This window comes from Aspergillus heteromorphus (assembly GCF_003184545.1).
Source record: "Aspergillus heteromorphus CBS 117.55 chromosome Unknown BO70scaffold_14, whole genome shotgun sequence".
Taxonomy (NCBI): domain Eukaryota; kingdom Fungi; phylum Ascomycota; class Eurotiomycetes; order Eurotiales; family Aspergillaceae; genus Aspergillus; species Aspergillus heteromorphus.
This window is the reverse complement of record NW_020290419.1, coordinates 230,460-246,181: the sequence shown is the minus strand read 5'-3', so window position 1 is coordinate 246,181 and position 15,722 is coordinate 230,460. Positions and strand designations below refer to the sequence as shown.

General features: G+C 50.7%; 6 protein-coding genes and 1 non-coding gene across 7 annotated transcripts; 3 read left to right on the top strand and 4 right to left on the bottom strand.

Annotated features, from left to right (window-relative positions):
• Positions 1-25: 25 nt before the first annotated feature.
• On the bottom strand, positions 26-3,644 carry BO70DRAFT_429599 (metallophosphoesterase family protein; the record flags this gene model as incomplete). Its single annotated transcript, XM_025548080.1, has 5 exons — positions 2,926-3,644; positions 1,244-1,405; positions 722-1,188; positions 346-656; positions 26-287 (listed from the first exon to the last, which is right to left on the bottom strand). Exons 1-5 carry the CDS (start codon positions 3,539-3,541, stop codon positions 26-28), a joined length of 1,818 nt encoding a protein of 605 aa, XP_025398874.1. The 5' UTR covers positions 3,542-3,644.
• A 1,292-nt stretch (positions 3,645-4,936) lies between these two features.
• BO70DRAFT_429598 (uncharacterized protein) lies at positions 4,937-6,743 on the top strand. The gene is made up of 5 exons (XM_025548079.1): positions 4,937-5,097; positions 5,170-5,278; positions 5,348-5,463; positions 5,525-5,767; positions 5,815-6,743. The coding sequence occupies exons 1-5, from the start codon at positions 4,986-4,988 to the stop codon at positions 6,651-6,653; spliced, it is 1,419 nt and encodes a 472-aa protein (XP_025398873.1). The 5' UTR covers positions 4,937-4,985; the 3' UTR covers positions 6,654-6,743.
• Positions 6,744-7,062: 319 nt separating this feature from the next.
• On the bottom strand, positions 7,063-8,006 carry BO70DRAFT_387595 (NAD(P)-binding protein; the record flags this gene model as incomplete). The annotated part of the gene is made up of 3 exons (XM_025545917.1): positions 7,063-7,568; positions 7,707-7,775; positions 7,805-8,006. The coding sequence occupies 3 exons, from the start codon at positions 8,004-8,006 to the stop codon at positions 7,063-7,065; spliced, it is 777 nt and encodes a 258-aa protein (XP_025398872.1).
• Positions 8,007-8,874: 868 nt separating this feature from the next.
• BO70DRAFT_315724 (ceramidase) lies at positions 8,875-10,266 on the bottom strand. The gene is made up of 7 exons (XM_025540326.1): positions 10,193-10,266; positions 10,124-10,136; positions 9,999-10,059; positions 9,795-9,938; positions 9,440-9,724; positions 9,272-9,389; positions 8,875-9,210 (listed from the first exon to the last, which is right to left on the bottom strand). Exons 1-7 carry the CDS (start codon positions 10,246-10,248, stop codon positions 9,027-9,029), a joined length of 861 nt encoding a protein of 286 aa, XP_025398871.1. The 5' UTR covers positions 10,249-10,266; the 3' UTR covers positions 8,875-9,026.
• Positions 10,267-11,581: 1,315 nt separating this feature from the next.
• On the top strand, positions 11,582-13,095 carry BO70DRAFT_362513 (NAD(P)-binding protein). The gene is made up of 3 exons (XM_025543325.1): positions 11,582-12,235; positions 12,376-12,738; positions 12,800-13,095. The coding sequence occupies exons 1-3, from the start codon at positions 11,642-11,644 to the stop codon at positions 12,872-12,874; spliced, it is 1,032 nt and encodes a 343-aa protein (XP_025398870.1). The 5' UTR covers positions 11,582-11,641; the 3' UTR covers positions 12,875-13,095.
• On the bottom strand, positions 13,083-13,153 carry BO70DRAFT_t178. The gene has a single exon. It is a non-coding gene; the product is annotated as a tRNA-Gly (tRNA).
• Positions 13,154-14,311: 1,158 nt separating this feature from the next.
• On the top strand, positions 14,312-15,701 carry zrfB (low-affinity Zn(2+) transporter ZRT2). The gene has a single exon (XM_025548465.1). It carries the CDS (start codon positions 14,562-14,564, stop codon positions 15,615-15,617), a length of 1,056 nt encoding a protein of 351 aa, XP_025398869.1. The 5' UTR covers positions 14,312-14,561; the 3' UTR covers positions 15,618-15,701.
• The last annotated feature ends 21 nt before the right edge of the window (positions 15,702-15,722 follow it).

Here is a 15,722-nt window from a genome sequence, read left to right as displayed (position 1 = left end):
ACCACTTTCCCCATCTCTTATTGACTCAGGTATACGTTGTAGGCACAGCCGGATACCAATCCTCCCCATACGTCGCGTTAAGAGTGACTGTGCCCGAAACGGACCCATCTTCCAAGCGCACCCAGGTGGACACCTGCTCACCGAGGGTTTTCTCATTCAACAAGATCTGTCTCGCCCCCCGAGTCCAGGACCCGTACCCCCCATAACCACTATGGCGTCCAAAACACAGATTCAGGCCGTTTCCGGTGAGGTTCATTCCGGGGAGTTTGGAGTCCCATTTGAAGCACCTAATTTACCATATTTTAGCCCTTCTCTGCCCGAAAGACAGGAAAGGGGGGTACGTACCAGTCATCACCATGGTCGTGACCGCTGAAAGTTGCCATCAGGCCTTTAGTGTTGAGCAGAGCTTCCATAAATGGGATGTCTTGGCCCGAGTAGCTGAATACCGTTCCGGAGACATCCCCTTGTCCGCTGGCTGAGCCCTGCTGATCTAACGGATCATCAGCATTGATGCCCGGCTCTTCGTGGACGCTGACACCTTGGTTCTGGAACGCAAGCATGGCATTTACCGGGATGTGGAAGAAGGCGATGGAGGGTATAATTGTGTCGTATTGCTTGGCCAAGTTGGCATTGGTTTTGGTGAACCATGTGACGACCTGATTGGTGGTTAACGGCAGATCCAGGAGGTGATATAGGGGTCCGTTCGTGGAATTCTACTGACCGATTCATCGACCCAGCAAGGCTGCGGTACTTCATTCCCGTCTTTCAATTCCTGGTAATAATTTCCTCCGCGACTGTCGAAGAACCACATGATCAAAGCCGGGGTGCTCTTCGAGGAATCGGATGGATACACCGGTAGATAGTAGTTCGACACGCCTGCAAGCTTTCCAGGCACCATGCTCTTCGTCAAGCTATTCGGGTAAGACAGTTCTCGAGCCAGGATCGCATTCCGCGACAGGTTATAGTCGCTGTCGTGGTTGCCGTAGGTAGAGGCCCATGGGAGATTGCGTTCTATGAGAGGAACCACGATCTCATCCACGTAGTCGGTGGCATTGGATAGATATGTGTCTTCTCCGGTAATCAGGTCACCGTTTAGAATGACCAACTGGGGACTTTCATTGTCGAGGACGGTGTTCATCACACCCCTGCTTTCGACATCCTGTTCTGGTCCCCAGTCGGTGTCCTCCGCTGGGGAATTTCTCAGTATATGTCTACCTGGGGGATGTCCGAAAATGGGACTTACCTTCTCCGTAATGCAGATCCTCAAAAACGGTCAGTTGGAAGGTGCCATTGCTTGTGAACCGGAGATGGTTGGTATTGGATTCAACCAGGATTGATCCTGGCAACGCATGCAGACTTGAAGCCAGGCAGGAGGCCGCCAGAAGACTGATGAGTAACATGAGGGCTTTTCGGTCAGCTCCCAGAGAGATGCGTCACCGATAAAGGGGAAGGAGACCATTCCAGCAGATATATTCCTTCATATCTCCCAGGGAAGCGGCATGTAGTCGGCTATGTACAGAGAGCACCAAATGGGACTTGGTTTAAGCGATGCCCCCCGGTGACCCCTGCCTTCGGCACGTTCCAGCATCCCCGTCAATTACAGGGCTAACACGCGGGCGCTAATGGCCACTAACGGCCATTCTTTTCGTCACGGCATCGGCTGCAACACCACCCGGGCAGAATCATAGCTTTTTCCAATAGATAGTCTGTGTACGAAACGCTGTTTGATCTATGCTGCGGAAGGGGGGAGGAGAAAGCTGCTTGCAGTTACTGACCAGTTGACGGTTGTATTCAGGATCGGCGGTGCTCCTGGAGAGATACCTAGAATATTGCAGTTTCTGGGTATGTCTGCTGCCCACTGTCAGGAGCGCAGATATTCAACCTCTCCGATAATGATTGAGAAAGATGGACTCCAAAGAAAATCCAACGGCGCCGACAGATGTGGCCAGTAGCTGTTAAACAATAATAGATTGTGTTGATCCCTGTCCCTGTTCCTCACATACATACCTGTACAGTCCTGCACACCTTGTATCCCTGTCAGTAATCTAGGCAATAATGCAGGAACTTCAGGCAACCTATATAGCTGTAAAATCAGGCAGAAACAAGGCAAACATAACGCGATCTATACATACCTTGACTTCGCGATAGATATATCTTCTTCACACTATCTCATACAAGCAACCCCTTATAATAGTCTTATAATTATTTGATTAGAAAAAGAGTAATAATTAGTCAAGATTTAGTTAATCATAAATAGATTTAATAATTTAATGAAAATTTTAAATTTTAATAGCAGTGTAATTGTAAAAGAGAATCAAATTATCAAATATTATAATAAACTAGGCTTATGATTATTGATCATGATAATCTAGATAGCAGCTAGTAAGATAAGATAATAAAAATATAATTCTATAATACTGCTGCGCAAGCAGTTGGGCTATATAGACATAGAATCAGGCAGAAATAAGACATATATAAAGTCATACAGCAATAGCCGAGGGATAGTCAATCGGGCCGAGGTCAAGTCAATGGAACGGCTAAATCCTAGGCCATCATCAGGCCAAGCCCTTGTTCCAATCAATACATGGATACTCCACCGCCCCTCGACCTATTCACTACCGGGGCGGTTCTGTATATGGTTCGAAACTGGTCAGCACCAGAGGTAGCGGGAAGTTGGTGATTTGGGACTAATTCTACGCAATAGACGAGACAATAGAAATTTCCAGATTGATGGCAGGTAGGTAGGTAGTCTATTTGCTTGCTGCTATATAGTGATAGCAGACTTCTTTGGCTTGCGTGGCTTGCGTGGCTTGTATGGTTTGTGTGAGTTGTGTGAGTTGTCTGGCCGGGCAGCAAACAGCTTCATATACTCTTGAAACATGAGTAACTCTTCCTGTAGGTCCATCTTATCCCCCCTCAACATACGTGCCAACTCCGCCTCAGCCCATATATTCGAATACCTCCATGCTGCCCGGAGGAAGTCCCCCAGAGCCGGCTCCTCTTCGAAACAAGGCATCTTCAGGAATCTTCCCTCTGAGACAACATCCTGCCATTCCTTCACCCAAGCATCCACCTCCATCTTGGGTTCGCTGGGTGTATAGAGCTTGCGGAAGCGCCTTTTGATATCTTCACGCCTGATAATCTCTTGCGAGTGGAAGTGGCTCCGGAGGTTTCTTAATATACCATTCTTGCTCTCCGCGTCCAAGACAGGTCTCATGTTTTCAATTGTCACTGTCTTCAGGATCAGAGCATGGACCTCCCCTATCGCCTTTGTCGTATTCTCGAATGCCCGAGAGGTCCTGGAATACAGGGCTTCAGCCCTATCCCACACTCCCTCCATCCCTCGTTCCTTGACCTCCTCCCATGAACTGCAGCCGATTTCGGAGAGTCCCAGGGGCGGCGGTTCCTGTGGCTCCGGCTCCTCCTGGTCCGGGTCGAAGTATTTCCAGACCTTTTTGGCCTCTGCTGACCCCTTGATCATGTAGAGCCAAAGCCTCCAATCCCGTTGCGTTCTCAACACGACCTTCGACGCGACCACCATCTTGCCGGAACTTCACGATTTCCTCTTCAAGCGGTCGGAAAATTGAAACGGGGGGCAAGACGGTATGCCGTTAGTTCTGGATCTTTCAATCTGGGATGGTCTCAGGGTAATAATATATTGATTGGAACGAGGGCTTAGCATGATGGCGGAATAGGATTTAGCCCTTTGGTTGACGTACCCCTGACGATCACCTGAATCACCTCATATATGACTTCATACATGACTTCATGTATGCCTTGTTTCTGCCCGATTCTACGTCTATATAGCCCAGCTGCTTGCGCAGCAGTATCGTAGAATCAGATCTTCTTTGCCTCATCATTCTAGAGTTGATATAATATCTGTGAATTCAGGAGTGAATCAAAGATTAGGTTTCTGTAAGACAGCAACCTAGGGGACTTGTTGCCACTGCGCCAAAAGGCTAACATTAGTACCCGCAGTTACCTGCGGACCCCTAGAATCCCATATATATACTCAAGTACACCCGGAAGGAGGTGGGCTTCACCCTTGTAAGTATGCATATCCCGCGGATATCATCCCTTAAAATGATGCAACTGGTTACTACGAGTGGAACATGGTTGTTCCACCTCCGGCTTACTAAGAGTGGAATATAGTTGTTTCATCTCCGGCTGAGTAGAAAAAATCTGCCAGATAATCACTAGCTAGAAGCACTCTACTATCAATCCACTAGAACGGGGCTAGAAAAGGCTCCAGCTCCAGCAAGGGTGAGCCAGATGCAATATATCTAGATACCAAGTGGCAAATCGTCGATTTTGCCATGTGGTTCTGCTGTATGGCATGTGGGGGCTGGAGATGTCAACAGAGTGGGCCCGCAAGGGCCAAACTCAATTCTGATACGGAGTACTAGATATATCCTAGTGAATAAGTATACAGTATCTACTACTAGTAGGGATTGTACTGAAACCAATCGGGAAAATCCGTTCACACTGTCGTCGGGGAAAGGATGGCAAGCACATTGGCTTGATCGGTCGGCCTAGACCTTGAAGTTTTCTCATGTATGAGGGACAGGGGGGCCATGGACGGGCCATTGCACCATCGGGGAGGTTGGTGGCGACGAGAGACCGAACCAAGGGCGCAGGATGGGATCTTAACCTTAACCAGGCAGATGGCGCGGGCCGGCCACTTACAGCCACACAACCCCTGCCAGTTCAAGAGCGTGGGGGCGATGCGACTGCAGCAGCAGCAGCAGATGTGAATGGCACTAACCCTTCTGGCCCTCCTCGCCATCCCCGGCCTTATCACGCCATCGCTGCACCAATCAGGCCGCCCCAACCAGTGTACCACCTGCGCTTACCTGCAGCACCACCACATGGTGCTTCATTTTTCATCATACAAAGCTCTGCGCGCCGCACACTATTAAAGTATCTGCAGGGCCCGCCGATCTTCGCGCCTTTGATCCCACCTGCCATCAGAAACTTCCCTCGCCATGGCGTCACAACTGTTTGATGATGAAAAACGGCCCCATGACCCGGCCCAGGTTAACGAGCTGGGGACCGACGCCAGTTCTACCGAGGTCTTGAATGCGCTGATGACCGAAGGTCCGTGGAACAGGGATAATAATGATGATTCTCGGGGCCTCAACTAACCAGCAGGCTTTCCCGCCCGTCCAGATCACCAACATGACATCAAACTCCGAACAATGACCTGGCAAAAGGCGGCTTGGTTGCTCGCGGGGGATCAAGTCTGCCTGGCCATCATGGCGCAATCATGGTCGCTCTCGTAAGTCGCGCCCCCTCTCTCGCGCCTCCCTCCCCGCTCCCATGACTGACTGGACGGCGTCGTATCCAGGGTGTTGGGTTGGGTCCCTGGTATTATCACGATGGTTTTGTCTGGTATCCTTTTCTGGATTACCTCCATTACCATGCACAAATACATCATGAAGAACCCGCAAATCAGGGATATCTGTAAGCCATCTGCTTCCCTCTCTTGGAAATAACCACGCGGTTTCCATACTGATCAGCACAGGCGACTTCGGATACTATATCTTCGGCAAGAGCAAAGTGGCCTATATCTTTTCCGGGTTCATGTTGCTGGCAAACAACATCCTCCTGATCGGCTTCCACATCCTGACCGGCGCTAAAGTGCTCGACACCCTGTCCGATCACTCATTATGCACAGTTGCATTCTCCGCCATTGTTATGATCATGGGCATCGTGCTCTCCGCACCGCGCACTCTCCAGCATATCTCCTTCATGTCGATCTTTTCCTGTAAGACACTTTCTCCAATCTCACCAAATCCTGCTAACCAGTATCAGCGGCCTGTATGGGTATCGCAATTCTCCTCTTCCTCATTTTCGCGGGCATTGAAAAAGCTCCGCTCTACGGCTACAACGGCGACTACCCGACCGATGGCCTCGTGCACACCTACGCTTTCCCCCTTCCTGGCACCACCTGGGTAAACTGCATGAACGCCGTACTCAATATCACCTTCCTCTGGGTCCCCCAGATCCTCTTCCCGACCTTCATCTCCGAGATGGAACACCCGCAGGACTTCCCCAAATCCCTCGCCGTTCTCGTCGCCATCTCCACCATCCTCTTCATCGTGCCTCCGGCCATTGGCTTCCATTACGTCGGACAATATGCCACGGCCCCCGCCTTCGGTAGTCTGGGTGTCGTCGCGTACAAGAAGGCCTCCTTCGGCTTCGTCATCGTCCCCACCCTCATCATCGGAGTCATCTACGCCAATGTCACCGCCAAGTTCATCTACTGGCAGCTCCTGGGAAAGTCGCGACACGTGCACAGTAACACCTTCATCGGGTGGGGCGTGTGGGGTGTCGTGATGGTGGGGATCTGGGTTCTCGGATTTATCTTCTCGGAGGTCGTCCCCAGCATGGGTGACTTCCTCTCGTTGCTTAGCGCCGCGTTCGACTCGTTTTTCGGGTTCATCTTCTTTGCCGTTGCATATTGGCATCTGTATAACGGGAAGCTGTTTGACGGGGCCTTCCGATCCATGATGACCCTTATTCATGTGTTCGTGATGGCATGTGGCTTGTTTTTGCTCGGTCCTGGGCTGTATGCCGCTGTTGAGGCCATCATTGCCGATTATTCGGGATCGGTTTCGCCCGCTTTCAGTTGTGCCAGCTTGGGAATTTGAGGCGGTTGGGGGTTTGTTTGTAGTAGGTGGTTTTAATTCACGCCTAGTGTATTTTTCATGAGGAATATGATTATGATGCTTGCATGAGACTATGGGAACATTATTCGTGTCCGCATCTTTATTAATTATGCTCAGTACAAAGGGTTCAGAGTTCCATTTATGCATTATGGAAATCGAGGATGTTCGTTTCGTCGGTTACAGCTTAACTAATATATCGATAGACATCAGATACCTAATAATGGCGACCATTTCTCCGGTCTCGCGTGTTCAGCCCCCTCTACAAAAGATTCCGACAAAAATGTCTCTTCATTCAAAACAACCGCAGATTCCTCTTCGAGAATCCTACACTCTTATCTGCTTTGTACGTTCCACAACACCACCCCATCCACCCCAGCCTATCTAATAGTACCTACCACGGCACTACCCTCATCCCCCCCTCAAACACCCCTTCATCCCTCACCAACCGAACCACCACCTCCGCCCCCTCCTCCGGCGCCCTCGGCCCGCTAAACCCATTAAACCCCGTCTTTAACGGCCCCGGTGCCACCGCATAGAATCGAATGCGTGGCTTCATCGCGCCCTCCTCTCTGACGCGATCATCCTCGCTCACCTGCATATGGACCGTCAACCCATTCATTCCGATCTTGCTTGCGGCGTAGGGCGGATGGCGGGGCGCGTTGGTGGTTGCCGTTAGGACATTTTGCATGCTGGCGATGTCGGAGGAGATGTTGATCACTTTTGGGGAGGGGGATTGGTGTAGTAGGGCTGTGAAGGATAGGGTGGTTAGGGCGATGGATGTGATGTGCAGGTTTAGGATGGCGTTGTAGGATTGTCGGGTTGTGGGGAGGTTGGGGAAGGTGGTAGTGGTGGTGGTGTTGGGGGGCGTGATGAGCGTGCCGGCGTTGTTGATTAGGACTGGGAAGACTGCTTAGCTTGTAGTAAATAACAGTATGGTCGGTCGGGTGGAATTGATAGTACCTCTTTCGAAGGGGTCCTGGATGGAAGGGGTGGTAAGGTAGGTAAATAGGTGTAAGGTGTAAAGTGCAAACGTACCATCAAGTCTCCCATAAGTCTCCTCCACGTACTTAACCGCCGCAGCAATCTGCTCGTCCCCCGTCACATCTAGCTCAACCACATCGATCTTAGCTGACACCCCTGGGCTCTCAGTTCCTGAGCTGCTTTCTGTCCCGCGTCGATGTCCCGACTGCAGAGGATGCAGGTGTTGCGTGGAGTTGGGGACTCGCGCTGCGCGACGACTTGGATGATGGATAGGCCGAGGCCTTTGTTGGCTCCTGTGACGAGGATTATTTGGGGGGCCGGAAGACGCTTTTTTTTTTTGCTTTGTGGGGGCATCTCATTTGATTGTGGATACGGGGAACGTGTTTTATGGATGGAAGTGTATGACCTCATCAGAGTTGGACGGTGGAGCAGGCGCGGGGTTAAGATGGGGTAACTCCGTCTGGACTATGGCATAGAGGGGGTTGAATTGATGGCCTGGAGGCCTGGGGCATTTAGGGCTTGTGCAGAGGAAGTATTACACTGGAAGCCTGGTCAAATGGTGATATATAAAGGAGCATGATTAATATTGGACTGCCTGTCCCCTATCCTCATGCGACTACACTGTTTTACAGAATAGTCTACTATTCACTCTCTACTTGAAATGCTAGTCCAAGCCAAGAGATAAAAAGCTTTCAGCCAGTCAGGTATTCCATTTCACTTCGTGTTTGTGACTCTGGGTGGGATCTTCCAGGACGGAAGTGTCTCTTCCTAATTAGGAAGGCACCCCAAGCTCCGCCCTCAGTATATAGTACACTACCCTACCTCATCGCCATGCTAAAAGACCCAATGAGATTAACTTGCCGTTATTATGCCCTCCTGCCTATCCGCCGTCCATACCAATAAATTCACGAACCCCCCTGTCTGGTTCTCTAACAGTCATCATAAATCAAGGACTTTTGTAGATGCAAAACAAAACCACTCGACTAGAACAGAGCCTGGACAGACTAGTAGGCAGCTGACGACGAGACTTCTGGCTGTAATCTAGCAAGGCTGCTATAGAGAGGCAGTCACTGGTCTGATACCCTGGGTCTTCTAGGTAATTATTCGCCGTTTCTGGTATATTACATGGTTGAGGCGGTGCCCCGTGGATAAATTACATGGCAATTCCTAGGTATTTCCTAAAAGGGCATTCTCTAAGGGGCGTGGAGATATACTGTTTTATAAAATAATGACTGACCCTTTTTTCCCTGAGTAATTCCTGATTCATTTATTATACAGATGGATACGAAATTCATAACACGGTGCGCACCTGACCATGCCCCACACACAGTCTGGTCTGTTCCTTGCCTTCCCGGTCTTTTCCTGGACTGTTCTTCACTCGGACTTCTTCCCTGCTGCACCACCTGCCGCTGGCCTCCGTCCGGCAAAAATCGATCGAGAAGCCCAGGGTGCAGGCCAAGCAAATGACCCTTCAATATCCTCGTGATCCTCCCCAGATGCGAGATGGTCTATCACCGCGATGAAGATGTATGCACCCACGCCGGTGCAGATATGCCACCTTTCCCATTTCACAATCAGTTCGACTATTGGACAAAGTGTTGAGATGAAAATCAACCTACCACCCGTGGAGCTCCAATAGGAATGCCCATGGAAGACCAATAGCCTCTCGCGAGCTTCTCAGCAGGTCGCAGACCCATCCATCAACTAACCAGACAGCGTATCCCACATTGAATATGACTGCGCCCGAAGTCAGTCAATCATAAGCCCCAGGAAGACAGATGTCTTACCTGCTCCGAATCTCACCATTCCCCAAATCTGGCTCCGCGCAGCCGAACCCGCCGGTGTCCGAGTGGCTATGAGCTGCATGGTGCGGATCCCGATGACGGTGATGCTGACCACGAAGGCCGCCGCATGCAGAATTAACTCGTCCGTCGCCACATGAACGGATATGAGTCCCATCAAACCAGAGCCCAGGAGTACAGCCAGGATGGTCGAGGTGGTGCCACTAGCATTAACCGTCAACACACGGTGTAGAACCGGCGTTGTGGTAAATAGCATCGAAAGATCATCCACTGATTGTGCACAACAGTTAGCCCGGGGAAGCTTTTCCTGATCGGAGGCACGACTGCCCCTGTCACTTACTCATCTGGGTATGGTATTTCAGGCTCATGTGATATATACCGGAGCATATGCCGACTCCCATCAAGCCCCAGTATGGGACGGTCCGGAAGGCCTTGGCGTTGGGTTTCCGCTGCAAGCTGCGGATCCCATAAATCGCGTAGAGGACTAAAGGCTTTGTTAACATTATATCCGCCCGAGAAGATCTTCTCCCCATGACATCCTGACCATAGGTGAGATTGGTCAGCGTGTTGATGAACTCGGCAACGTATCTAGTCACCAAATAATCCTATCCGGACGGCGATTAGCTTCGTCGTCTTCTATATCCCATGTTGGCAATGGTCTATATATACCTCCTCACAGAAGCTTTTCCGGCGTTAGTTTGTACTTGATCCAATGGTCCATAGTAGTAGTATACTGACTTGGCATTGGAGGTGGGGAGACCCCAAAACGCGTCAAGTGGGTAATTGGAGGTCATTTTGCGGAATAAAAATACCAACAATGATAGATATACGGTAACATGATCAGGTTCAGACCCAGCTTATATGTGAGAGTGTATTTGGCTTGTCCTTTGTCTCGCCGCGCCCCGCGGGTTCCGGGCTTAGTTAGCAGGCAGAACTACGCAGTATACTAGTCTATTTTTATAGCTAACTAATAGGTAATGTGACCTCTTTACTAGTCGTGCCACATAGCTAAGCTACTTCACCCTAAGTGTGTGTAGGGAACACTAGGGAACCAGGGGTGTTGGTGTGTGCGCATACCTCCCGGCATGATGTGGCAGTAAAGTTGGTCCCATCACTTTTTCTTCCTCATTTTTTTGAACACTTATACAACACATTTATGGGAGACAGTTCATCCCGGGTTCGATTCACCGCAGCACCGGGCGGTCAGCTTATTTTCCCTCCCAATGTTTTTTCCGTCGCCATTCTACTTTGTCGATGGCGCGACTTTTCGCGCCTGCCGGGATTCTGATCCTTCAAGTCAGCCCTGGTCCGTATCCTGGGTTAGGCTCCTACCATCAGCCAACACTGCATTGTCAAACAAAACTACTCTACTAAAGGGGTGCCCTGAAGCCAGATTGGCGTGATGCTACATACTCCGATAGCAATACACAAGCTCATACAACATCAGTCAGATCTAAATCGGAAAATGCCACTTGTGACTTGATCTCAGTGGATCCTGTGCAAAATAAAGACAAGACTCAACTCTCTGGCAAACAATGATGGCCAATGCTGTCAGAAAATGGAGGCTTGGTCCGGGAAGGAAGGTACAACGCGCAAAGAGCCTGTATAGACAAAAGTAAGGAATAGCAAGAGAGCCTAAAACCCTTCCCGTTTTGGTGCTGGGGAGGTTATACCTCGACCAGACAGCCTTGAATCATCTAATATGTGCACGTGCCCCTTATTTAGGACTAAACAATACTACCATTATAAAAACGATGTCGCTCCAACGAGAGGCATGTATTTATATATATACTATCTACCATGCGTGGTCATCCCAATGAAGTTATAAGCATCATGGTCGTTCTATCTAGATTCCAATCGGCTTGCCCCTTACTCGGTGATCTCTTGTCAGTGGCAATGCGCCGTGGAGTACGCTCTTTGGGGATGAAGCAGATGAGTTTCGCGACACTGGGGATATCCTTTATACTTGGTGGTCAGATCATGCTCCTTCAAGCTTGTTGAGCGGACTAGAAGGACGCCGTATCTTTACCGAGAAGATAGGTAAGGTACGGAGTACTGTAGGCAGGTGATCGTCAACGGCGTGGAGAAGCGGGGTAGATAGTCGTCTCATCCCCTCCCTCTATTCCATTCCTTTCCTCCACAACAGATATCCTCGTAAAGACACCACGACAGCGACGGCTCTGAAACATGGCTCGCACCAAGATCATATGCATTATAGGCATCACGGGAAACCAAGGCAACTCTGTAGCGCAGCGTTTCCTGCAAGACCCAGTCTACCACGTCCGCGGCCTCACCCGCAACCCGTCTTCCCCGACAGCCCAGCGCCTATCCTCCCAAGGCGTCGAAATCATCCCCGCAGACCTCAATGACATCAATACCCTCATCCCCGCCTTCCACGGCGCAACCCACATCTTCAGCGTCACCAACTACTGGGAGCCCTTCTTCCACCCGGACTCTCGACAAAAGGCCACCGATTCGGGCCTCTCCTGCCGAAGATATGCCTACGAAGTGGAACTCCAACAGGGGAAGAACATCGCGGACGCTGCCGCGCACACGGTCGACTCGCTTGACCAGAACGGGTTTATTGTCTCGACCCTCAGCCATGCGCGGCACTGCAGTCGGGGGGGATTTCGGGAGCTGTACCATTTCGATGCTAAAGCGGAGGTTTTTCCGGGCTATGTCGAACAGAAGTATCCCGTTTTGGCGGGGAAGATGTCCTGTGTCCAGACGGGGTACTTTATGTTGAGCTATCGGTTGATTCCGGGGGCGTATCTTTGTAAGGTGAGATTTCTTTGTATTTTCGGTGCTCGGGATATACTCAGGCTGTGATTTTGTTTACATGATGGTGTGCGGGATCTGATATTAGGGATCTAATCTCTAGGTACATATGATGGCTGACAGACATATCATACATATTGCAGAAACTGACGGGTGAGGGCAAACCTACCTTCGAGACAGCCTTCACGACCGCACCCGATATACCAGTCCCTCACCTCGACGTCAATGCTGATTTAGGGACATTTGTCTATGCAGTTTCGAAAATGAAGCCCGGAAAGAGGTACATGGCCTGTGGTTCGACCTGCAGCTGGGTGGACTACATGCGCGTATGGGGCGAAGTAAATTCCGTCTCCGCCCACTATCGACAGATTACCCTGCCCGAGCTGATGAACAGAACGCCCGATCGTGAGTTTGGTCGCGAGGTGGGTGATATGTTTTCCTATTCGACGGATCCGGGCTATGATGGTGGCGATGAGGGGTTGTTGATGGCACAGGATATTCGTGATGTGAGTATTTCCGTATTCTAGGTCTTGGGTTTTGAGGGGGAGTCGGTCGCTGATTGCCTAGGCCGGCATTGAGTGTCCCATGACTGGTTTGGAGGAGTGGATGAGGAAGGAAGACTGGTCGGGTGTTTTGGGTTGAGAATCTGGCTGGATGGGTGTTGGCATGGTCGGTACTTCGTAAAGTCTACAGTGTACAGTGTACAGACGTTTCTGACTTTTTGGGTGGCTTAAGTCAGATATCAAAAATAGCCACAGCTGTAAATAGTCTAGCAATAACTAACTAACCTGGGCAAGAACGGGGGTGGAGGGAGAAGAAAAGGACGGCAAAAAAAGGAAAGGAATTTTAATGCATCATCCGTGAATCGAACACGGGCCTCATCGATGGCAACGATGAATTCTACCACTAGACCAATGATGCTTCTTGGTGTGACAATTACAAAATATTGACATCATAATCAGATTTATATAAAACCTAGCTGGTTTAACAAGCCATATTTGCATGCTGATGTTGTTGTTGTCATGCCAAGGGAAAAGGGAAGGCAGGCAAAGACACATATACATAGCATTTTCTGGTTATCGTCTGCAAGTCATCTAAAACTATAGGCCTTGGCCCGCTTTATTGCACACAAGGGTGCCACAGATGCTGTCATTTAGGCGCAGGCTATGGAGTAGTTCTTTGGAACTTGACCATGACAATCCGGCATGTCACCTTGCTTCTTGGCGCTGTGCAACAGTAACAACGGTTTCTACGGTGATGATGCGGTACACTCCGATGACTACACATGTGCCTCTTGTGCGGCCTTTACATGCTCGGAGTATATACACCTGAAACCACATCAATGATTGTATCTATAGATAGAGGCTGGAGGTTTCTTTGACCCTCTGTTCCAGAGCGGGCTGGTATTTCCGTCCCCGCCGCCGCCTTACCCGGAGACTTGCATCCAATGCCAGGCCGACGATATGGAAAACCCCGGGATCAACGATGATCCGCTGAGGAGGCTGGCACGTGAGAGCCGCTCAGCGAATAATGGCCTCGGGAAATAAGTAGTCGAGTGGGGGGGGGGGGGGTTCAAACGTCGAGAGGAAGGCCGTCCGCAAGGTCCTCAAGGTACCCGAAAACTCTTTGAGACTTTGACGTGATGGCGTCCGCTTTCCCCCAAGGTCCCCATCCGCGCCTTACCGAGAACGGATTCGAAATCTTTGTCGGACGCCATGTAGGCCATCATCGACCAGGCGTCTGCCTTTTTTCTGTCCCCTGGTGGCTCCTAGACTGGTTTCTTTCTCTTTTGCTTTTCTTCTCCCAGGAGGTTGTCTTTTTGAAGTAGTACTGGGTGGTTGGTAATCAGATTTGTCCCCCATCGTTCTCGCGACAGACACCCCCCACCACGCCGAGCCACCAAGGTCCTCATCCTCCGGCGGCCTCTCTATTTTAGCTCCTACTTTGGCGTTGACACGACCGGCTTTAAGGACCTTGAGGACGCCCGTCTCGTCTCACACCCATCGACCCCGCGCACAACAGGAAATCGCAAGTTAAAGAGACGAGTACCTTGCAGACTACAGCAGGCATCCTTCCCAACCGTCTCTTGCCGCCGACATTCTTCCATCCACCTCCACGTGCCCCTCGCGTCGCCCATTTTCACCCTGTCACACCTCTCGCTCCTCGCCATTGGGTCGTCGATCTGTCAGAATACCCCTTCGTCGCTCCCTCCTTCCTTCAAGCGGGCCCTCCGGCCTATTTTGAGCACCGGCCCGAAACTGTAATCGGTCGACAGATTGCGGAGGATCGGACATACCAGGATCGATTCTAGAGCGGAGTCGAGGTCATAATGGAGCCGCTTCACACCCTGGTCGCCAGGGACACCTGTGAAACTGGCAATGGCTACAACGGCCACATGGGCCTGCGGATCTCGTCCGTCTTTGTCATCCTGATCGGCTCGACCTTTGGGGCCCTCTTCCCCGTCATGGCGCGGAGTTTCGGAGACTCCAAATTCGCGAAATGCGCCTTCTTCGTCGCGAAGTACTTTGGTTCCGGCGTTATTATTGCCACGGCCTTTATTCACCTGCTGGCACCCGCTGAAGAGGCCTTGAACGACTCCTGCCTGACGGGCCCGATCACAGAATATTCATGGGTGGAGGGTATCGTGCTCATGACCATCGTAGTCTTGTTCTTCGTCGAGCTGATGGTCATGCGGTATGCTCGGTTTGGCCACGGCCATGCTCACGATTCGGAGGATCACGAACACCAGCATGTGGTGATGGAGCGTGTCGTCTCGCCCTCCCCTGCTGAATCAGTCGATATTAAGGGCCATATGCCCGGAGAGGATCACTTGGGCCATTCCCGCGAACATCATGATGTCGAACTCGGCAACAAGCATTCCGACCTGGAGGAGTACATGGCTCAGTTGACTTCTATCTTTATCCTGGAGTTCGGAATTATTTTCCATTCCGTCTTCGTTGGCTTGACCTTGGCGGTGACCGGCACCGGGTTTGTCACACTATATGTTGTTCTGATCTTCCATCAGACCTTCGAAGGTCTGGGTCTGGGATCCCGTCTGGCTACGGTCCCTTGGCCTCACTCCAAGCGATGGACGCCGTACTTCTTGGGTCTCGGGTTCGGTCTTTCCACACCCATCGCCATCGCCATCGGTCTGGGCGTTCGTAATACCTATGCGACCGATGGTGCCACGACGTTGATCGTCAGCGGCGTCTTCGACTCGATCTCCGCGGGTATCCTCATCTATACCGCTTTGGTCGAGCTCATGGCTCATGAGTTCATGTTCAGCACGTCGATGCGAAAAGCACCCATACACATTGTTTTGGCTGCGTTTGGACTGTTATGTCTGGGTGCTTGTTTGATGGCCTTGCTTGGTAAATGGGCTTAAAATCGTTGCCGGCTTACATGCCTTTTTGTTCTTTGTACATATATATATATATAGACATTATCTGCCCGAAAAGTTGAATGATGCATGATCATGTAATACTACATA

Bases quoted from the DNA above. Each gene is read 5' to 3' on its own strand.
- BO70DRAFT_362513 (XM_025543325.1), top strand. From the start codon at position 11,642: ATGGCTCGCACCAAGATCATATGCATTATAGGCATCACGGGAAACCAA. The intron at 12,236-12,375 runs GTGAGATTTCTT...TACATATTGCAG, and splicing joins CGGGGGCGTATCTTTGTAAG to AAACTGACGGGTGAGGGCAA. The intron at 12,739-12,799 runs GTGAGTATTTCC...CTGATTGCCTAG, and splicing joins TGGCACAGGATATTCGTGAT to GCCGGCATTGAGTGTCCCAT.
- BO70DRAFT_315724 (XM_025540326.1), bottom strand. From the start codon at position 10,248: ATGACCTCCAATTACCCACTTGACGCGTTTTGGGGTCTCCCCACCTCC. The intron at 9,939-9,998 runs GTCAGGATGTCA...CAAAGCCTTTAG, and splicing joins GCTGACCAATCTCACCTATG to TCCTCTACGCGATTTATGGG. The intron at 9,390-9,439 runs GTAAGACATCTG...CTTCGGGCGCAG, and splicing joins AATGGTGAGATTCGGAGCAG to TCATATTCAATGTGGGATAC.
- BO70DRAFT_429598 (XM_025548079.1), top strand. From the start codon at position 4,986: ATGGCGTCACAACTGTTTGATGATGAAAAACGGCCCCATGACCCGGCC. The intron at 5,098-5,169 runs GTCCGTGGAACA...CCGCCCGTCCAG, and splicing joins GAATGCGCTGATGACCGAAG to ATCACCAACATGACATCAAA. The intron at 5,768-5,814 runs GTAAGACACTTT...AACCAGTATCAG, and splicing joins CTTCATGTCGATCTTTTCCT to CGGCCTGTATGGGTATCGCA.
- zrfB (XM_025548465.1), top strand. From the start codon at position 14,562: ATGGAGCCGCTTCACACCCTGGTCGCCAGGGACACCTGTGAAACTGGC.